The 23,737-nt window shown below is 40.5% G+C and overlaps 1 protein-coding gene across 1 annotated transcript; it reads right to left on the bottom strand.

Annotated features, from left to right (window-relative positions):
• Positions 1 to 183: 183 nt before the first annotated feature.
• On the bottom strand, positions 184 to 23,684 carry LOC114477852 (protein 4.1-like). Its single transcript, XM_028470490.1, is given in 26 exon segments — positions 184 to 750; positions 2,457 to 2,537; positions 2,615 to 2,728; positions 2,929 to 3,051; positions 3,529 to 3,885; positions 8,338 to 8,517; positions 10,388 to 10,450; positions 13,357 to 13,401; positions 13,477 to 13,545; positions 13,717 to 13,922; positions 14,389 to 14,583; positions 14,715 to 14,921; positions 15,064 to 15,219; positions 18,131 to 18,410; positions 19,355 to 19,719; positions 19,802 to 19,832; positions 19,834 to 19,911; positions 19,913 to 19,976; positions 20,139 to 20,236; positions 20,425 to 20,577; positions 20,904 to 20,991; positions 21,094 to 21,312; positions 21,555 to 21,673; positions 21,762 to 21,866; positions 21,958 to 22,242; positions 23,334 to 23,684. Coding segments are annotated over 25 exon segments (3,480 nt in total). The 5' UTR covers positions 22,012 to 22,242; positions 23,334 to 23,684; the 3' UTR covers positions 184 to 720.
• Positions 23,685 to 23,737: the final 53 nt, after the last annotated feature.

Here is a 23,737-nt window from a genome sequence, read left to right on the forward strand (position 1 = left end):
TAATAACGCCAGTAAAATGGATTCCCAGAGTCGCACCTCCAAATTCAGTCAACAGCACAATGGTAGCCTACAATTTAACAAGCAGGTGAACGTGAATAAATTAAAAACCTTAATTTGTACAAATACTACAAAAAGCATTACTTCTAAAAAATAGAGAATAATCTTAAAATAGATCTTTTTTTTAATTACAAGAAAGAGTAGGCTACTGAATCTTGGCTGGCTGGGGATGAAATATTGAGGTATTAATTTTGCAAATGAACAGTTAAAGTCAAACACTGTCCAAGTTTAAGAGCAGAATATCTTTGTTCACATTAATGCAAACTATGTAAAAAAAAAAAAAAAAAGAATAATTTTGTTCAACAAGGGAAGTGCAGTAACAGCTTCCTATAATGTAGTCTAAAATACAACATACACAGGAAGTTTGTATAAAACCAACAGTGTAAAAAACCACTAGAACAATAAAAGCAAACATAACATGTCTTTAGCGATAAAATGATCTTTGACAACATGGGAATGATATGAGCATTTGATGTAAAGCTGTGCGGTGTGCAGCACTACCAACAATGAACAGTTGGACAAGAGAAAAAAAAAAGCTACAGCCCTACATTGGTAAATAATCATTTGAGTTGAAGATGGAAAGGATGGTTCTGTTGGGATATGTGTGCGTAGAGAGCTGGTCACCGTGTGCTCAGTGTTATGGCTGTTGAAGGTGTGATTCAGCTACAATGCTGATGCTCCGCCGTGTTTGTCCTGCAACGGAGACAAATGTTCACTAACTCCATTCCAACATGTCAAGATTTTGGTCTAACACTGGCACTTTAAATAAAACTTTGTTCTCGTAGGTCAGCCTTTTTTAGGATGCGTCTCATTGAGGTTGACCAATCAGAACGCCTTTATTTGCCTTTGGAATATATTTGCTGGAAAACATCTAACATCAAGTGCTGACTGATGTCATTTCAGGCTCATGCTTTCCGAACTGAGCTTTTACTGCTGCTGAAAGCCTCAGAATCCTAATGAATGGACCGTAAACACCAAAGACCTTTAAATATATACTGTATATTGCCAGTAGATGGCAATGTAAACTGAGGGGATGGGGGGAAGCTCTGAAAGCAAATAAAAACAAGACAGTCATCAACATCCCTCTGCCAAAAAAAAAATGGAACAAGGGCAATAACTCCGGAAAAAAATAATTGCGTGCTTCTCATTTTCGAACTCCATCAAGGTATTGATACCCGGAAGCCGCACACCGAATTTGGTTATCCTATCTTAAACGGCAAACTTTTCTGAGAAAAGCTGTCCTTTAACTCGGATGGACGGAGCCCAAACCTATATTCCCCTTCCACTTTGTGGGCGGGGGATAATGAACAAAAATGCTCCGATGGCCTTTTATACAATATGACTCTCAGTGACATGCAGTCAGGGTAGGCAAGGTAGGCAGTGCCTACCCAAGGGTGAATTGATATTTTGATTATTTGTTTTAATTATACTATAATTATAAATGATTTATTTTTCCATTTCCGATGGTGTCAGCATTTTGTGCATTTCATAGCCCAAATTACTAAACGGCGCTATTTCCTGGAACGGCTGCAGTCTCACTTCCCTGTAAGGCAGGAGGAGGCCACGCCCCCTCCCAAAAGCACACGGCTGCTCTGCTTCTGGCCCCATAGCTTGTTTCTATGTGTTTGGGCATGCGCAGTCAGTTCTCCAAGATGAAAACCATTTTACGTAAAAAGGCAGCTTTTAAAAGATGGGAGACAAACACCTGAGCTACCAGACCTTCAGCAAAGGTAAAGTCAGAAAATTGTTCGTATTTTCCACAGTGAATGGTAGGATTGGCTTTGTGGGTAGGATTGGCTTTGAGGATGCTCTTCACTGAGGCTGTTACGAGTTGTTGTCATTTTCTCCGTGTTTCTGTGTTTCCAACACAAACAACGGATGCGCTGCCATGTCATTAGATATATCTTGTTGGGAGAGTATGGAGGCTATATTAATGAATGGTTTATGTTTAATGGTTTTATACAATGTTGATTTTGTTAGATGCTAAATGCTTGTTCATGCGGATCTTGTTGGGTTTTTTCTTTATTATGAATTTTATATTCTGATAAGCGCATTGAGATGACTTTGTTGGAAATTGCTTTATACAAATAAAGTTGAATTGAATTAACGCTTGCCAGCAGAAACATATGAAATTGTCATTGGTGGTCTTGATTTGCAACGTGCCTACCCAACCCTAGTGGTCACGGCACGTCACTGATGACTACCTATAATTACACTGGATGTAAGCTCCACAATAAAATGCAGCTGGTACAGTGTCTGAAATATATTTCAGTTTTAATCCTCCGTGGCCAGTAACGCAGTTATCATTAAATCTATCAGAAATTAGTTTTTTATAAAATAAATCAATTTGACCATTGTTTCCAAAGTGGTGGTTCATGAGTGTGTTGTTGCAACTGTACCTTATCTTGGTCAAAATCAGAGTCAGCAGTAATAACGATTCTCTTCTCCACACGAGTCTCTGAAGACCCGCTCTTTACCACCTGCACAGAAAGACACTCAGCTTTTGGCCAAAAAACACCACAGAAGAAGCCGTGGGAGCATTGCAGGGACCGCCTACCTTTGAGATGTGAGTGGTAGTGGTGGTGATTGTGGTTCCACTGGTGGTCTCAGAGGTCATGGTGCTAGAAGTGGACATTGTGGTGCTGTCCTTGTCCTCATCTGCTCCATCAATCTGGAGAAAACAGTATGACCAAACCTGTATTATACAGTGCTGACCAGTTGTCCCTGTGCTTCCACTGGAGGCAGTGCAGTGCTGCCATGGGCTCATATTGGAGCTTCCCTCCTGGTCCTCCCAGACCTGCTTATGTTCAGCTTCTCTTCCTGTTTGTTCTATTCAGAGCTGATCTGGGTTGAGCAGGTCGGAGCTCCTACCTGTGAGGTCTCATAGGTGAAGGTCTTGGTCGGGACGATAGGAACCTCTGTGGTGGAGATGCCACTGGATAAGGAGTTGGATGCAGCTGTGATGGTGACTGTCTGAGTCTGCACCAGAGGGGGCTGTGAATGGGGAGCATAGCTCCATGAGTGGCTGCGGAACCTGACACTTTGCACCCCACAGACAACACTTGCATTCACACCATGCATTCCTCCTCTGTGGATTTGATTTTCACCACAAAAATCTCGCCCTCCATTTAAAAACTAACCAGTGGCAACTATTAAATCTAGATCAGTGTCACGCGTTACCGAGTGATTAGTGGGAAGTTTGGAAGAAGACAAAAGGTGAAGCTAAAGGTTAAGATTTCGTGGGAGTGTTAGCGACCCGTCACCATAGATGAGAACCCAGCGCACCACAGTGCCACACCTCTACAGCATCCTGAGTCACATGACAATATTAATTCACACCTCACTCATGTGCAATCTTGACAAATTCACAGGTTTTGATTTGGCACAATGCTGCAAAGGAGTGAGCAAGCATAGCAACCGAAGGAAAGGCGGAGGATGAATCAGCATCTCCCTGAGGAGTCAGGAGGCTACCTGGAAGCAGCGTACGACCTGAGGACCATCACTCCAGAAATGGGAAGCTGGGGATGATACAACTATCCTCCTGGAGCTCTCCAATCCATCTTCCTCCAGAGAATCACCTAAAGCCTCACAGGACGGAGGCAGCTGTGCTATTTCCACCTCTACCACTGGAAGCAAGACGGTCTCATAAACTACTTCTTCCTCATTGCGCTCTTCCTCAAGAGGAGCTCTGTAAGCGTCAACATCATCAGGCGCACGCTCGTGGTTCACAGTAGGACTTAGGGTATCTGAGTTGGCCAAAACACTGCTGGTTTCCATGGCCGCAGTCCTTGCCTCTGAACCAGTGGATATTGGGCTAAGGAACACACTCTAAAATGACATTAAAAAAAATCACCAGGTGACAATGAGGAGGTGAAACATGTGCGTTAAACACTACAAAATGGAAATCTATCATGGCAAACAATGAAAGCATAGACAAATAAATTCAAAAGAGTCATCATGCACGAATGGTACATTTTTGACATGAGCACAAAGTGTTGAGAGATTGTGATCGTAGAGATGTCATTGTGAAGACTGATATATGGATACATTTTAAGGAAGTATATGTCAAAATGCAGAATGGCAGAGATGTGTGAGCTGCTTCTAATCAGATAAATCAGTTGTGCTGAAAGAAAGGTAAGTATACAAGATTAAGTACCTTACCAAAAAGCTCATGAAAAAACATATACTAGAAATTAATCCAAATGTATTTCTTCTTTAGAAACGTTTACCAGTAAATATTTTGCTTTCACACCATTATTTCTTAAAAATGTACAGTAAACAAAATACTTTCTTTGCTGTACCGCAAAGATAAATACCCATTTAAAACAAATGCTCCCTTATTTGTGTGTCAACATATTTCCTTAACTGGGAAGATATTGACATTAGTCCCATGTTTATATTTATAATTATGTTATTAGTACATGGACTAATATACTTAAATGGCACCCTATTTCAATGACAAAACATTCCTCTGCACTTCAAATATCATTACATTAGATGATAAATCACATTTAGAAAAAACATGTTTTTATGTTTATATGAAAGGCTTTTTATTCTTTGGTTAAGGTTGATTGTCAAAACGTCATGCAACAAGGAATGTCATACAGCTGCTTTCTGAAGGATAAGTATATATAATAAGATACCAAGTTTCACAAATAAGCTGCACCAAAGTCGTCAATGTCACCAAGGAGGGACAGTGAATGCTGCCTTTTTCTTCAGGAAAAAACATTGCTCTTCTACACAGAGTTCAGAAGAAAATGTCACAGTGCTTGTTTGACTATTTGAAGACAATATTTTAGACATAACATACCTTGATAAATGTATAAAAACAGGCTCAAAGTGATACGGCCAGACATCAAAAACTCCCAGAGAAAAGTCAGTTTTATGAAGATTAGCTAAAGTACGGTATTATGAAGTCTTTTGGGAAACAGTCTCTATGAGGTTGGAGAAGCCAAAAAAAACCTTCTCTTAGTGGGAAACAATGTGTCAGAGTCTTATTCAATGCAGGCATGAAAAAGGAGCAGCTTGTCGAGTGAGGCAGGGAATGGCGGGTGAAAAATGTTGTGATGTCGCAGAAGACACAAAGAAGAAGAACAGAAGAAGCAAAAGCTAGAGATGGATGGTCAAATGGGCTAGGTCTGCCCTCCATGGGTCTCATTCACACCTGTGTGGTATTTCCGCAGCGTGGAGCCCACCCCTCAGCTGCGTTTGGAGTAGAAGTCTAGCAGTGGGCCGCGCGGGAGGCGGATGACAAACTGAAGGGGAGGAGGAGGAGGGAACATAGATGAGAGGGAGGACCAATGTTCCATAGTTCATTTATCCAAGCCAGAGTGACACAACAGCCCACTAAGAAGTGACTCTGATGGGACTTCAGTCCAACAAAATTAAACTTCGATTTTATTCGTCCGGATCATGGAAATGTTAGTGATACATGCGTTTTAACGTGATTTATCTTTTTCCATGTCCAACAAATCACTTTTGTTTTGAAAAGACAGGAAGTCAAGTACACTTGCTGGCAAAAGAGAGAGTTTTTTAGACATAACCCTACTTTGGTAACAGAACAATGGTGGAATTGTAGCTTAAACAATGACAGGTGGGAAACTCCAGAGAACCACAGTCACACACAGTTTTAAAATGTTTGCTTAATAGAAGCTGTTGGTAATATCTTGTAAATTTATTGCTTAAATGTAGCTTTATAACTGTATTCTTATTGTATTATATGCAGTTGGTCATTTCAGGATATCCACTAAGTCCTCCTTAAATTAGTATTATTGTAATTATGGCTTTGGTGAATATTTTATATTTATTCCAAAATTAGAATCATAGACAGAAATTACTCATTCACACCACAACCTTTTTTCACAATAACGACAACCCTCCGAGAGCACTCAGTCATTACACAAGGCGATGTGGATTGCCTTGCTTAAAGGTAAAGTATTGTTATTATCGTTACTACACATGTCAAGGAGGTAATATTCTAATAGTCTGTTAGCAGGATTACATCAAAAGTACTGGTATTTAATGGATTTTGATAAAATTTTAACTAAAAACAGACCGTACGCCATGGAAGATTCCATTACTTCTGGTTGATTGATTCTGGATCAGTTTCAAAAATAGAAAATCCCTGTTTCACGTCATTAGGAGAATTTTATTAATTAATATCTTGATCAAATATGACTCAGTTATGTCGGGTCGATTCCTCAGTTATGGTGGTTCTGGACTTTGCAATTCATCACAATTTTTTGTGGGAAAAAAATGTTGGTGCTCATACATTTGGACCAACTGTACCATTATCAATGGGGATGAAAATGACTCAAACGCTGTTAAAGTGTGAATGATCAAGGTAGCATGATCAGGATCACTGATCCAGATAACTGTGAATATCTGGAAAAGAGGATATTTGATGCTTGGCTCTCTGAGTGTTCTTGGTATTATTATTATTATTATTATTAATATGCAAAGGGTTGTGCAGCACTAGTAAAAATGTCTATTGCCAGTAGAAGTGCACTTTGACTGCATGGTCAAGTGAATGAAAAACATGCTTGGACAAAGCAAAGAGTGTTGATTTCTTTAAGGCAGAAAGCAGACGTGATCTCCGACTGCTTATATCAACTGTCAGTTTGCTTTGATTTTAATGCAGTACAAATGTATTCTGATGGCCATGTAACAGTTTGGGGGCATTAGTCGTCAAGTACGGATGCTCTGTGTTCAAGCTGTTCAAGGATTTAATGCAAAGAGGAGGCAAAGTGACTCTCTGCATATTAGACTTTTACGTGATGGCTGTGTGACTAACTGGTGTATTGTGCTGGACTAAAGGCATGGCGTAGAGTATTATCTGTTACTGTTAGGAAGCCTGTCTCTTCTTTGTAAAACAAGCAAAGCTTATTAAAAAAAAAAGCAGCAGCCAAAAAAAAGAGGTGGAAGCAGGATGAAAAACAATAATAAAAAAAAAAAAAACATTGAAGAATCAGAAGCAGAAAGAAAGTCAGCGACAAGGGAGAAACGACCGGGTGGTCTTTGTTCAAAACCCGTGCAACACTCATAGTGGTCATCTTTGAGTCATGCATTTCAAAGTCAGGACGGTCAGTCATGCAATGTTAACATGTCAGGGTATAGAGGCAACCAATGCAGAATGTGTGAGGTCTCCAGAGGTTGGACAACCTTTCCCACAGACACCTCAAACACATCAGGCTCCAAACAGAAAGAGCAAAAACACAAACCCCGCTGCAACTTTCCAACTGCGTTCTGCCAAAACATGCATGTGTTTCCAAGTACATGCCTGGGCCTTAGACACTACATGCAAAGCCCAAACAGACAGAGAACAAGAGCAGCAGTTGGAAGAACCAAAGTCACTCCGAATGCATTGAAACACCAGAATTATTTGCAATAATTGCAAATAATATAATTTAACATGAACTTTTATCCATGACTCAACAATGAAGGGGCATTTTCAGGTTCCTCTGATTTACCATCCAATCTAACAACAGAGCAGTGATAACACTACAGGCCTCCACACAATAACTCGCAAGAACAGAGAACTTCCTTTTTGCTCATTATATGGCAAAAAAAGGTTTGTTTTGTCCATGATGATACTTACAAACAAATATACGTGACCAATTACCAGAGCAATGTGGCAAGGAGACGATAGCAACAAAAGCACAACAGAATGAATATTTGCAGTGGACATGTGTGATTGCATTGGAGAATAAAAAAAAGGAATGTATGTTTTATGTGTATCGGCTACATTTTATCGAGTGGCACCTCCCTGCAGAGGCACAGCTTTAACGCTGTTAATGGCGAAGGTCATAATAAACTGAACAGTTTTTGGCAAAGGTACCAGAAAATATGTATAACAAAAGTTATCAAATTATTATCCATATCAAGGCAAAAGCATGCAGAAAGAAAAACAAAGATTGCATTAAAGATGCAATCCTTTCTTTTTCCATATCAATTTTTGAAATACAGTAGGCAAACGATTGATGGTCTTATGTGTGAAAAATAAAACAGCATTTATTCAACACGCACCCACTGCAAAAATATGACAATGAAATGATTCAAAGACTCCAACAATGCTGAACAAAGTCGTGCCCTGACAACACGGGGAGCAAAAAGTGTGAGAACTCCTAAAAAGTGGCTGCAAGAAGACACACATTATAGAAGAAAAAGAAAATCTCTGTCCTTGTAAAGTTTGTAGAGGACTTTGGTCAGATATAGGAAGTACAACAGCCAATGAAGTGTTGAACTAACAGATGTAATAAACTAAAATAAGTTGACACGTACCCCGTCAGCACTGGGCAGAGGCTGACCATTGATCCCCAGGGTGCGGAATGGAGAGTGTGTTGACAGACGCTTGTCCCACTCGCTGGGCCTGCTCTCCGGGACGGCTTCCATGAAGTTCCTCTTCAGCTCACTGATATTGGCGTGATGCTTGAGCAGGTCCTCCTGAGGCTTATCAAATTCCTACACAGAGGAAAGCCAAGGAGGGAGGTGACATTGCGGTGCCGGGGAGGAGAGAATTGAGGAGAGTGGGGTTGCAACAAGGACAGTTGGAGCAAGAAAAACAACACGGGGGGGAGCAATTACACAACGTCAATATGGATGGAAGAAGGCAGAGAGTGTGAGGGTAAGATAAGGGGAGGGATTTACAAACAGACGAGAGGAAAAGCACAAAGTTAGAATATGATTTAGGGTATTTATGGCAGTGACTTAAAGGTTAAACACAAGCAGAAGCAAGATTAACAGGAGCACTGAATAATGAGGCGGCCTTATTCTACATATGGTTTCTTGATAGATTATCAGAAACTCCTTAAAAAAAAAAAAAAAATCAATATATTTAATTGACACCGTGTCTAGCACACAAAGGATAACACTTTATTTAGAGTTTTATATATAAGGCTGTCATTACGCTGTCATTAGCATGAATAAGGTGTCATGAAGGCTGTCATTAAGTGTAGTTCGTTACCCTAACCCTTCATTACCCTAACCCCTAACCCGAACTCCAAACCTTAACCCTAAACCTACTTAACCCCACCCGTTCCCTCCACCTAACCCAAAAAATGCCAACATAGCTCCAAATGTGTCATAATTTGGCAAACAACACTTAATGTCAGCCTTCATAACACCTTATTCATGCTAATGATAGATAATGTCAGCGTAATGTCAGCCTTATGCATAAAACTTCACATAAAGTGTTACCGCAGAAACTTTGCAAGGAGTCCTGGTATGATTTATCAAAGTTTTAAAATCAAAAGTGCATGAAGGATATAAAAGAAAAGAGCAGAGCATTGAGGATCTGTTTTACAGCATTGGGCTTGCGGTGAAACATGTCAAACTGCGAAATCAAAAAGCAGGTGATGACAGCAGACGCGACTCAGGTTTTGAAGATGAAGCCTGTTCATTTCAAAGTCAAAAAACAAAAGCAGCAGCAGCAGCCATTGGGCAACATTTAGCTCCCAGTTGATCTTTTTACTTATCATGACCAGTAATGATGTGCGCTCCATCCACAAATCAACTATTTCAAAAGTACCACAGCAAATATGCAGCAAACATTAATACTTTCAATGATCAACTTAATCAATCTTGTATACTGATTAAAATATGAAGATAGATGAAAGCCGACGGTGAATAGCAAGAGCAGGAGAATACTGATGGTGTAGACCAGTGGTTCCCAAACTTTTTGTGCCCAAGGCGCACCAAAGGACAAGTAAAAATCTGAAGACACACCTATTGTGCAAAATAGCCTTTATAACATGTGTTATCACTCAAATCATGAACAATATTTGTAAATGTGCATAATTATTTGCCAATGCCAAATAAAATGTGATGACAACTATATTGCTCACAAAATATTTATTAATTATATATATATATATATATATTAAATGATTAAACTTTTTTTAAATAACATTTTTGAGCCGTTAGCCACCAGTTTGGTGTATCAGTTTGTTCCATTTAAAACATTATTAGAAACTGCATACAAAAGACTGGAATGTATCATAAAAAATGTTACCATCTACTGTAAATCCTATTGGAATATATTAATTAATGGTATTGTAGATGTCCCAGAATGGACTTAGATAGCTAAATTTAGCATCCAATACACATGTAGGAATCCTGTTTTTTATGAGATCAGCAGCACTCTCCTGAATCAACCCGGATTAGAGTTGTGTTGCCACACACATACACACAGTTATGTAATCTATAGAAATTTACACTGAATGCGAGAAGTGTGAATCATGCCCAATGCAAGCGTGATATCAAAAAGCAGCCAGTGTGCCAAAGAGCAAGAAAATAATAGCTGGAGAACGTCGTCTCCAGAAGGGATACAAACCTCCAACATTAAAAGGCTATGTCTGACATAAATTGAGTCACCCTCAATTTTCTTAGCTCTTTTCTGTGAAAATGTAAAGAACAAAAAGGAGTGGGTTTGTTTCGGTGCTCCTTTTGACTGGCATCAAACTATCACAGCTTTACACATGCAGACAAAGTTCACTACAGTGTTAATACAAAAGTGTTCAGGGATTAACATGCAAAACAGTTTGAGGCTAAGTGGCCAAAGAGGCCAAAAGTATACCATTACAAAGAAGCAAAGAAGAGTCCTCTTTCTCAAGTGCTGACAGATGTGATAAAATACCAGTTATCATGCCTCTTTTTTAAGAAAATACATTTCAGCTTTTATCATGCATGTGTGCATTCCAGTGTTTACAAATGCAAGCAATGGAAAGAAGTGAATCGAGACTAAGAATCTACAAACAAGCACATTCTGAGGCAAGCACAATCGTATCCTACTAAAGTGGTGTGAAAAAGTGTTTGCCCCCCTTCCTGTTATCTTACTGTTTTGCATGTTTTCCACACTTAAATGTTTCAGATCAAACAAATTTAAACATCAGTCAAAGATAACACAACTAAACACAAAACGCAGTTTTAAATGAAGGGTTTTATTAATGAGGATGGCCATGGCCTTGTGTGAACAAGTGTTGCCCACCAACTCCTGTTAACTTAAAACATAACTGTGGTTGATCACACCTGAGTTCAATTTCTGTAGCCACACCCAGGCCTGATTACAGCACACCTGTTCTCAATTTAGAAATCACTTAAACAGGAACTACCTGACAAAGTGAAGTAGACCAAAGATCCTCAAAAGCTATAGACATCATGCCGAGATCCAAAGACATTCAGGAACAAATGAGAAAACGTAATGGAAATCTATCAGTCTGGAAAAGGTTTATAAAGCCATTTCTAAAGCTTTGAGGACTCCAGTGAACCACAGTGAGAGCCATTATCCACAAATAATGAAAACACAGAACAGTGGTGAACTTTCCCAGGAGTGGCCGGCCAGTCAAAATTACCCCAAGAGAGCAGCGACGACTCACAACCCCACAGACCCCACAACAACATCTAAAGAACTGCAGGCATTTCTTGCCTCAGTTAAGGTCAGTGTTCATGACTCCACCATAAGAAAGAGACTGGGCAAAAATGGCCTGCACGGCAGAGTTCCAAGACGAAAACCACTGATGCTGTTTTGCTGCTTCAGGACCTGGAAGACCTGCTGTGATAAGCATGAATTCTGCTTTCTACCGAAAAAATCCTGAAGGAGAATGTCTGGCCATCTGTTCGTGACCTCAAGCTGAAGTGAACCTTGGGTTCTACAGCAAAACAATAATCCAAAAACAATGACGCCGGAATCCTGTACCCACTGTGCTTAGAATTTTTTTTTAAGGTGTGGGGGGAAAAAAAATTCCTCTCTCCGCTCCGTTTTAAAACAGAAACCGAAACTCAACCTCCCATACCGGTATATTTGCGAACGCTTTAGTGACAGTTTTTCGCAATAGAGACCATAGTAACAAGTGTGTGGACTTTATTTTGTGCTAGTGGAGATTTTTGTGGTTTTTTAGACTGACACAAATCCATGTATCACTGTAGTTCAGCCCGTCGTTATAAGTGTGCCATGGGGGCCCCGGCCTGCCCCAGCGCAAGCATTGTGCCCACCGACTTTGTAACACAGGTTTTTTTTTAAAATAGGATAATAACTATTTTTTTGTTATTGAAGTTTGCATTATATTACTTTTTATCTTTAAAATATTAAGAAACATTAGTGTTTGTGTATGATCTTTATTTTATTGATGTGAATCTATACAGCAACAGCCGAGTCAAAAAGGAAGGGACGTCAATTTATTTAGCGGCTTATGTTTGTGAAATTATCTACCTACCGGTGTTTGTATTTTACCTAACAGATACTACAAGCCGAAAATATGGACTTGTACACAGCGGTGATACTAGTGAACATTACATCAAACTGTATAAAGACACTGCATGCAAAAAAAAAAGGCTTTGACACACTGTGGGACCTCAGCTCCTCCAGGTACGGCTGCTGATACTGATCCAGTGACCGGTACTGACCCAAGCAAGATTTAAACGGACAGTGTGCCAGAACCTTCGTGGCTTTCACAGTTGAGGAAACATTTTGGGCAGCCACAAGGTGAAATAGACAGTGTTATTAATGTGGTTGTAAGGTGAGATGGATGCGCGTTTTGAGGAGCGCAGCACCTGCTGCTCCGAACCCAGGGGTTTAGAATAATTTCCTGGATCCATCAAAGCTAACCCCTCAACTCAGATTGGCTGGAAACAACATGTTTGAAACTGAATTTACTGAATTTACAATGTGAATTCCTGATGAGGAAGATGAATGATGTCCCAGTTCCCCACAAAGACGACAAATGGACAATCGCCAACGTCCTCAGCACATTTAACGGTTCACTTCAACCTACTGCCTTTCTCTTACCTTATAGATATAAAGCATCGACAGTCACCTGTGAAAACTAATTTTCAACAATTAAAAACGTGTCCACGAAAGGTACAGCTATTTCAGTTTGCTTTTGAAAAGGAGCTCGTATATGTGCGTGCCGAACCAGTTATTAGATTTAGGGGGCAAACACTTTTTCACACAGGGTCATGTAGGTTTGGATTATTAAGAAAACTTCATTTAAAAACTGCATTTTGTGTTTACTTGTGTTATCTTTGACCAATGTTTAAATTTGTTTGATGATCTGAAACATTGAAGTGTGGAAAACATGCAAAAAAGTAAAAGATCAGAAAGGGGGGCAAACAATTTTCACACCACTGTACGTTTAATCATTCTGATCAGAGTTCAAAATAAGAGTTTGTTTGCCTTGAGGCACAACAGGAGAGAACAGAGAGATTTTCTTAATATTTTGGAAGAGATGCTACAAATGGTGATCTAACCCCCAATGGAAAGATCATTAGTGGCAAAGATGTACTGTACGACGCTAAGACTCTGACCTTTCGCATTCGCACCATCTCCACGCCCGTCAGCTCAGACTCGTGCTAACCCAGGGAGAAAGGGACACAGGTTAGCAACACACGTCTCTCATGCAAGAGGCCTGTGTCCAAATCACTAACCTGAATGTCCCCATTGATGGTGGAAATGATGGAAGAGTCTACTTCCCTCTGGTCCCTCCACACTGCTGACTACAGCAGTAAGAGAAACAGTCCATACTCAGTCATACCTATTTTCTTTTATCAAACTCTAAACTATTTACATTTTATGTGCCTTCAACTCATCTTTCGTCCTTCACGACATCATTTTTTTTTTTAGAAATCTTTACATTACAAACCACCAAACAACCAATAGTTGAATACCTTATCTTCAGCCACAGTCTCAATTTTGGAGGGCTCTACAGACTCGACGGTGACTTCCAGCTTCCGCTCCTCCTGGCGGCTGGTCTTGATGGGGGTGGAAGTCTGTGGTTGATCGAGCGGTGCCAGGGGGATTCCAGCCTCCAACAGAGCTGCCTGGGAGAAGACTGGAGCACTGACAGGGCGTGCACCCCTTTGTGTGATCACCACTGGACAAATAGTAAAGAAAACAAATGGTTGGAATTACAAAGAGAGTATGAGCAGAATGTTTTGAGGGCATACAATTGTGCATACACACGGAAGAAAAAGATACCTTTAAAAAGCGCTAAAATACTTACCAATTTCCGGTTGAGCAACCTGGCAAAAGCAAAAGCTGCAGTGTCTACTCTTACCTTAATCGTTCTCTGGTTCCCCTGGTTTTAGAAAAGCCACACACACACACACACACACACACACACGTAGACCCTGAGCATGGGTCTACAAAACAATATGCGGAAAACACATTTCGCTTTTCCACTACAAGCAAAAAAAATGGATGAGAAGGTGCACAAAGCCAGAAAGAATGCAGTCAAAGGCTCTTTGGGCAACTCTGGAACTGCAGATGTTAGTAAAGGTGCACAATCATGATTGAGCTGCACGTCTTCAAGGAAACAAAGCCAACCAACCGATAAGTACCTGACTCCTTAAGGTTGATTCTATCTAGTAGAACAAACCAGTCATCATTCACATGTGTGCGTGTGACTGGAATTCTTTCTTCCACGATGCGTTTTGCAAACTGCGGTCTTGTTTCAGAAAACGCAATCTTTGTTTTGGCTGGAGGAGGCGGAATTCTGACCTCGGCTGGTAACCGGAGGCGCTCAGGAACAGGCACTGACATAGGTGATGTGAAAACAAATTTTAAAAATTGATGAGGAAACAGAGTCACAAGAGTTCTGAATGATTGTTTCATATTAAAGAAATAAAACACCATGTTGCTGAACTTCCCCTCCTCTAATTAATACCTGATTTCTTGGGGACCACATCGAGTAGAATAAACCAATCATCATCTAGCTCTCTCACAGCTGGACGCGGCTTTCGTGGCACCACAATCTGCTGTTTCAGCGTCTCTTCCACAAAGGTAACCTTCTGCATTGTTCTGTGCTCTACAACTGGGAACTCTTTAGCTGCTTTCACTTGAGGATACAAAGGAACACGATTCTCCATGGCCACTGACATGAGGTACAGAGAAAAAAAACTGCAATTAAACATCCAGGAGTGTTCACCAACTTGTAGAACTCAAACTGTAATGGATAATTGACAAATGAGCTTCATAATTGACGTCAGATTCACTGAGGTGCAGAGTTAGAATACCTGGAACTTTTTCTCCAACATCTAGCAGCACAAACCAGTCATCATCCACTTCTCTTGAATGAGGGGGAAAATCCTTTATGAACCACACAGACTGGCTCATGTCTTGCTGGATGGCTTTGGGCTTTCTTGGACAGGTGATACCACATGATAATCTGTCTCAACCATTGCAACTAGCAGAAACACATAAAGGTGAGTCAGTATAATGTGGGGTTTGCATTGCAGCTGGACCAGATTGTTTCCCAGTAACAGGTACTGGTGCAATTAATAATAGGCTTTTCTCGGGCGTAGTCCAGCAGGGACAAACCAATCATCACCACTTTCACGCTTCTGACATTGTTGTCATTTGGCTTGGTTTAATTTTAGAGAGACTTGTACCGTCTTGCCTCTCATCCACATTTAATTATCATCTTCTTCCATATCTGAGGAATCTGTGGTTTGAACATCAGCCTCAAGCATCTTCATATCTGGAATCCTCTCAGCTGAATGAAGTAGCCATCACAAACAGAATCAAAAGGAAGAAGAGATGCTAAAACAGCCACAACACTAGGAAACAATATTTATATAAATCAGGTGTGTATCTTTTACCTGCTGATAGTAAGACAGCTTTTTCTCGATCAGCTTTAAGCAGCACAAACCAGTCATCTTCTCTCTCTGGTGGCAGCTCTGCAGGCTGCGATCTTACTTCACCAACATTTGTTAGATACACCTTCTGCTCTACACTTTTCATTTCTACAGGAACGGAAGGGTGGGGTTTTGTAGGCAGCGGGACAAAAACTGTAAAAACAAAACTCAGTGCTTTAGCCTCTGCTCAGTTCATTAAAAAATAAGATATTTTGGTGTAATGCTATTAAGGTGCGTGATTGCAATCGATACCTGGAGGCACATAGGAAGTCTCTTTAGTAACAACATCCAACAGCACAAACCAATCATCCTCCTTTTCCCTAAAATATTCCAAAGCATCTGCATTGGAATTATTTGCTCGTCTACGTTCTCATCACAAAACTCTTCTCCAACAACCTCTTGGTTAGAAATGGCTGCTGTGTTTGAGTTTCATTAGAAACACTTTCCTGCTGATAAATTTTGGCAAACTCAGCTGTAGAAACCACTGAGAAACAGAATAAAAGACAAATTTTACCACCCCCACCTATGAAAAAACTATATGAAGAGAGGCAGTGCAAGCAATATGGGACTATCTTTAGTACCTGGTGGCAATAACAGGATTTCCCTGACAGGAGGGTCCAGCAGCACAAACCAGTCATCGTGTTTTTCGATGACAACCTGTGAAGGTGCTACAAACTGCTTTTCTCTTGAAAATTGTGGCACTTCCTCTTCTATTACAACTTGACTCTTTTCTCTGTCTGCACAACCGCTGAGAATCAATGAATTGTGCAGTAGCTTCTTCTGACGCTGCGTTGTAACAACTTAAACAGTAGATGAAAAAGCTCAGATGCAGCAGAAAGCACAGGAACTTTTAATGTAAATACATCTGCAAAGCGAAGAGGGGACGGCTTGCTTCATAAAAGGAGCAAAGCAGTGGGGGGTTCATGCAAATACCTGGCAGGACATATGATGATTCTCTAGGAGGGGATCCAACAACACAAACCAGCCATCATCAGGCTGTGGTGGGATTGGTTGTTCCTTGTATCTTGAAGCTTCTTCTATTATTTGTTTCCCTTCAACTATGACTTCCTCTGTCCCTTTGTCTTCTACAGTTTCAACCACAGACACAATAACGTCTTCATCCACCAGAGCAGTTTCCAGCTTCAATGTAACTGCTGAGTCAACACAACAGCATTTAAGTTCAATCAGAAGCAGCGACGTCTTTACTTTTTATGAGCAAGTATTTCAAAAAGCCAGTAACCCACAAGGAGCTGAGTTCCAACATTACCTGGGTGGTACATAGGCCTTTTTACTGGGAACAGGATCCAGCAGTACAAACCAGTCATCAACCCGCTCTGTGACAGTCTGTGGTTGTGGATCTCTTGTGGACGCCACACTCCCTCTGCTCTCACTTGTCTTTCTACTAGATTTTTCTCATTTGTTTCCACAAGCGTTGAGGTCACATCAGTGGAAGTGAGATACTCTTCTGAAATACTGCTCTGTGTTCTGGTAACTGATTATGACAATGAAAACATTACATTTTTGCTTCAAAAGGTGCAAACTACTGTATATAATCCACAGCTAAGAACTCAGTCAGCATGTTTGTAAAGTTTTTAAAAAGCAAAATGTGTTGGTTAATTTGTTAATTTCTGCATCTTTATAAAAGGGTTTTTTCTTAATAAATTAATCACTTTTAGATGTTATATATGTTAGAATATTAGTAGTATTGGTGAAAGCCTGTTTTAAAAAAAAGTCATACTGTACCTGGGGGTATGAAATCAGCTTTGTACTGAGGACGGTTCAAACACAATGAACCAGTCATCCTCCTTTTCCACTGACACTGATTTCTGTCCGTAACCTGTGTCTGTGTCCCCTCCACCATCATCTCTGGCTGCTCCTCAGATTTGGCCTGCCCAGATTCTATTCTTTCCATTATCTTTCGATTTCCTTCTACAATAATCTCCATCTTCACTGTCTCACTCTTGCTCTCTTTGAATGCTACAACCAGAAGTAGTCCCAACCACGACCCAAGAGAGAAACTTTTCTTCCAATCCTCTTGCCATTCCTTTTTTATCTGAGGGCGGTTCGCTCTAACTTACCAATCAGACCATCATCTGTGACTTCCATTTTCCTTTCCTGGTTCAAGGCGGTTTTGTTCTACAAAAGTCACTCTCATTGGTGTCCTACTCTCAAACATTTTAAATGCAAACAATGGGAAGTTGTCCCATCATCTTGCACTTTCGTGTCCTGTTCTATCTGAGCAGGTTTCTCTTCTAAATCACCAACCAAACCAACTTCTGTTTTGCCTTCAAACTTCACACTGTAGTTGTCATTTATTTCAGGCATCAAATCTTTTAAAAATACCTCTTTTATTTGCTCTTCCAGTTCAATCCACTTCTGGTTCTTCTCTTTCTACATTTCTCACAAACATCTTCACTATCACCTCACTCGCACCTTTCTCTTGCACTTGTTTCTGCTCCATAGTTTCTCATTTCCTCTCTTAACATCTCTACTTCTTCCTTCCCCAGTTCATCCTCGATTGCTTCCTGCAGTCTGGCTGCCATCTCGTCAACCTCAACCAACCTGTCCTCGAGATCCTTCACTTCCTTCAGCCTGATTTCTAAAGCTTCCCTCTCTGCCATTGTGTCCACTAAGACCACCGCTTCCTGCAGCCTTTTAATGACTTGAGTTGCGACCTGCTCCTGTTGTGCTACATGTATGACCTGCTCCTCCTGCTGGAGCTGGAACTGGGATGCAGAGACTGAACAGAGTGAGAGGGAAAAGTGACTTGAGTGAAGTAAACCAAAAAATCTGAACCCATTTGAAGACAAGGAGACTCACATGGAGTGTTTTTCAACAGGCCTATTGGAAGATAAGCTGAGAATTGGTCAAAGTACGTGCACCAATCATCTTGCTGCTTCTTTGATGGTTGCAACAGCAGGTCCAAAGATCTTGTTTTTGTTACCTTGGATTCCACTGACAACATCAGAGGAAATATACAGCATGTTGAACATTCCTGTCCCCAGTGAATGAAGAATTTGCTGCTCATGTCCAAATTGAACAGTAAAAACATCCCCGTTTAAAAATACACAAGCACATAATGCACTGAACCAAAGTGAGGATAGATACAGTATATTCGTAGGTACCTGGTGGATTCACAAAATCAAAAGAGGGGAAGAAAGAAGAGGAGGATTACGGCCCAGAAGAACGGACCACTCATCGTTCTGTCTCATCTGCTGCTGCTCATCGTTTGCCTTTTCTTGCCAAGGTTCACTGACTGTCTCAGTGCCATTCTGGGCTAAATTACAGGTTCCACTGGACAGCCCCTCCTCCCGGGGCTGAGTGCAAGTCTGCATAGAGGCCCCTCTGGCTGTGAAGACATGACGACGTGATGGCAGTTATGTAATGGTTTCATGTGAGAGGTGACGGCAACCACGAAAGCAGCATACAATGCTTTAAGCAAGTTTTTTTAATCAAGTGGGATGGTGAGCGTTTGTGACATATTGCTAGGAGTTTAGTTTGATGGGATGAGCATGAAACAATAGAATATACTTACTATACTTAAGAAGAAGAAAAGCAGTTGACAAGAAAACGGGCAAATACATTTTCAAGATTCTGCACAAGCATTCCATTGGAAGCTTTAACAGCATCTAGTAAAGCAATGATGACTGAGTCAATTAGGTAAAAAGGCCAAAGAAGCAAGCAAAGTGGTGCTGTATGACACGCAATGAGCAAAGACAGTAGCTTCAAGAACAGAAACATGACCCTCAGGGGACACAAGGACCAAAAAGCACAAGGTTGCTGGTACACTGTTTGCTAACCAGCGTTCCAATGTTTCCATGGCAAGAAAGAAAATGAATGTGAGCTTTAATGTTGGCGTCAGGCTACAAGCGGCTAATGTGCAACAAGCTTTCCGCAAAAACACACACGTTGTGGTACCTGAGAATTTCGGAGAAGGTTGGGCATTGAGAGAGGACATCAACAATGACCAATCATCAACCTCACACCTGGTTGATGCCGAGAGTAGCTGCAGAAACTGGAGAGTCTCATCTCCAGCTGAGCCAGTGAAACATATCACAGAACAGCTTAGAAAACATTTGGTTTGATACAAATCACATAAGTTTTTGTACTGGATTACCTCCATCCAGGTTACGCGACAGCCGTTTGCTTTGCAGAGCGAGTGAAGCGAGGAGCTGGCCGGTCAATCATGGAGCTAGCCTGGCGGGTCTGGGCCTGAGTGCGGCCGCTTGTACCTGAACTTGGAGCCCAGTACCAGGAAGCGACGGGATGAGGGAGTCTCCACAGTCGAAACCCTGAGTAAGAATTAAAACAAAAGTGTTTAGTTTTCATTGTCTTAATAAAGCCAGGGACCCAATAAAGTACTTGAGCTTCAGCAACTATGGAATCCTCAATCAAAGAAGATAAGGGGAACCTGAAAATAACCACAACGAAAGAGTGGAACAAGCTGGCTTTACCTGAAGAATGTGTGATGTTCAACACAAACTTTCCACAGCTTCTTAGAGGCTTTGTAATTTGGCAGCTTGAAGCCAATGGTGCTTTCGTACTGCTCTTGCTAAAGAGAAATAAATAACAAGAAAAGGAAATTACATTTGTTCACTTTAATAGCTTAAAGGAGCAAACTAATTTATGGTAAGTATCAAACTTTTCTCAAAGAAAACACTGATTGATGTAAAGTGGCTTCATAACAGGGCTTTGGATTAAACATACAAATTAAAAGAGAAAAAATACATTTGCATGTACCTCTGACGGCCTGATTTTGATAAAGAAGCTGCTTCGTTTATAGGAGATCTTGAGCACTTTGGGCCAAGGGAAACGGTTGATCCTTAGCTTGTCCTTGTAAACCATCAGCCCACTGGAGCAAACCCCCAGTGTGATGTCAACTCCATCAAGATCCTGCAAGGGGAAAAAAAAGATCTTCTTACAGGCGACCTTCAATAACCACAGTGCAACAACTATGAACCATCACTAGGAGGCAGACTTTCTCACATGATGAGACTACAATCTGAGGTCATGGAGTTTAAAATGTTAATCTCTTCAGTTTAAAAAAAAAAGGATGTACATACATTTTGTCATTACTGTAATAAGAGTAAAGGGAAAATATTCTATATGGTTCTTATCAGGGGAAAGCTCAAAACATTTGGCATTGTATGGGTTGAAAAAAAAAAAAAACAGAATAATGTTTTTTTTAAAATATTGACAATTTAAAAGATAAAACCTACTTTAGCTTGGTGCAAGTCCACACCGTACATTGCAAGCTTCTTGGCGTTCTCTAGAAACAGCAAGTCTGCTTGGGCGGGACTCATTGACCTACACAAAGACACGGAGAAAGTTAGTTCTGATCTGGATCAACTTCTTTTCATTCATAAGTACAACCATCAAAATCAGTAAATCCCCTGCATGTCAATTGACCTGTATGTGCGGTGCAGCTCCATCACTTTTTCCTCCAGCTCTTTACTCTGTCCAGGAGCCAGGTTAAGGTCTTTGACATAGTCTGTTCCATGGAGCTCTGGGTCGTACTCTCCCACCTCTGACTGAGCCGTGTACGAGCCCAGCAAGGACAGTGTGACGAACGAACAAGGGAGCACGCCAAGCATAATGTCCTTCCTTAGCTGAGCACATAGGTAGTACCTATACGTGGTGCACAGAAGAAAATACATGTGAAAACCTGAACCTTATGTAATAGTTTTTTGCTTTTTTTTTTTCTTAAAAAAAGGTCACATTTTTGGTCAATGAATGATGTCTTTGTGCAGGACATTTTAAGATGAAGACAGAGGCTTTAGTCAAGGTGAAATACAGTAAGCAAGTCTAGAACTAGGACTGGTTTGCACACATTTAATGTGTACTGGTTGTTTATGGTCACAGGCATTCACCTGGTGAGGTCTTCAGTGAGCTGCGCTGGATCAGGAGGGTAAAACTTCACGTTGAATGTAAACTCGTACACAGCACCAGGAACCTGTTTCCGGATCTCTTTGGCAGGTTCAAGCCATGTCTGCAGATAATGTGAGGACAGAAAAGCAATCTTAATGAATATAATAATAATACATATACATTAAATAAAAGGGAATATATATTCCTACCTTGCTGGTTGGTGTTTCCCAATTAGCAAGGCCAAAGTAGTCTTTCTCCAGTAGGTTGATGTGATCACACACCTTGGTAAACAGTTCTTGGCCTTTAGCATGTTTCTAAACAACAAAGACACACAGAGACGGTCTAAACAATGCTTATCAGGACTCACTATGTAACTGAAATACAAGTTGTACTTTAGTCTCTTACATCAAGCTCACACTCAAACTGAGTGTCATCAAGTAAGGTGACTTTGCACTGCATGCTTTTTGGGCGTTTGGGGGATTTCGCCTCTTCTGCCTTCTTGTCTGTCTTCTTCTCTTTTGCAGGGTTCTCTTTCTTCGCCTCCTCTGTTACCTCCTTTTCTTCTTCAGCCACCTTCTCCTGCTCTGTTGGTTCCTCCACTATTTCCACGTCTATGCTCTCCTTCACTTCTTCGGCTACTTCAGGCTCCTTTGTTACTGCAATCTCTTCTTTGGCTTCCACCTGTGGTGGCTGGCAGAGTAAAGAAAACAAAAAAAAAATCACACAAATGCTTAAAGTACTTGGGGGTAACAACAAATGTGTTGCATTCCAGGGTTCCCACACTTTTTTCACAATGATTTTTCAAAACTTTTCCTAAATGTTTTACCAAATTTCCATGACTTAGTTCTGAAGTGCTAAGATCTTTTTTTTGTGTATGCATTTCCTGGTTTTTAGCATACGCTAGCTGAAGTGATCTCACCTGCGCACAGTTTTATAAATGAGGTGGAGAGTGAATTTTCGTAAATTTGTGAGATCTCGTAATTCCCGCTCAATTATGCTGCCGGTATGCAGCACTTTCACTTTGAGATAATACTTAATATCTTTGGGGTTTAACACATTTTAAACATTAAAATTAAATAGGTTATATTTCCCAAACTTTCCCAAACAGTTAACTTATTCATTGACTTTTCAAGACTTGAAAATCGTTTTTTCAAATTCCATAACTTTTCCAGGAATTTTATGACCGTCGGGACCCTGATTATTGTAAAATTGTTAAAATAAATAAATAAAATAAAAAGGATGAATGACACCTTAAAAAAAAAAAAAAGGACAAGATTCTGTATATAGCTCACAAAATAACACAATTTCCAAATTAATAAAAATGTTTTATCAATGGAATATACTTTTGCTAGTTGCTTTTCAAGGTTATAGTGGAAGGGTTACATTTTCCATTTACCCAAATAAATGTAATTATGCAATTTAGTTTTATAACAAATTGAATTTATCATAATGGTAGGGTTGTCATGTCACTGTTTGATGTTTCCTCAGGGTGAAAAAACACAGGACCTGAGTCTGGGATGGATAATCAAACTTAGACCACGGGAGAAAACGAGCACACATAGAAAACCTTTGCACGGTTCTAAGGAAAGTCACATTAAGTGAGCTCTAATCCACCAATGTAAATGTCTGAGGCTTTAAATCTCCAGAAAATGAGCTGCTATTTGGCATGTGTTCCTTTTCATTGGTCATTCTTTTTCTGGTTCCGTCTTGAACATGTTATTGCAGGTAAAAGAATTAAGATGTTGGAGAGTGTTTGTGATAGTTGTAGAAGCGACACTCACCTGTGTCTCCCCGCTGCTCACTGAGTGCTGGTCAGGGGTCGGCTCAACGTCAGGCTCAGTTTTCAGCTCAGGTTCAGGAGCTGCAATCGGGGCTTTCACCTCTTTCTCTTCCTTCTTACCCTTGGACTTTCCCTTTTTCTTCTGCTTTTCCTCTTTCTCTCCCTTCCCTTTCTCCTTTTTTGCTTCTCCTTTTACCTTCTCTTCTTCCTTCTTTTTCAACTCCTCTTTTGATTTCTGTTGTTCTTTTTTTTTTTGCTTTTCCTTCCTTTGTTTTGTCTTCCTTTGCTTTTTCCTCGTTAGTCTTTTCTCTTTTGTTTTTTCCTCCTTTTCTTTCTCCTCGTTTTCCTTTTCCTCTTTTGCTTTCTCCTCCTTTGCCTTTTCCTCTTTTTCCTTTTCCGCTTTCT

Source organism: Gouania willdenowi, chromosome 16, assembly GCF_900634775.1.
Source record: "Gouania willdenowi chromosome 16, fGouWil2.1, whole genome shotgun sequence".
NCBI lineage: Eukaryota > Metazoa > Chordata > Actinopteri > Blenniiformes > Gobiesocidae > Gouania > Gouania willdenowi.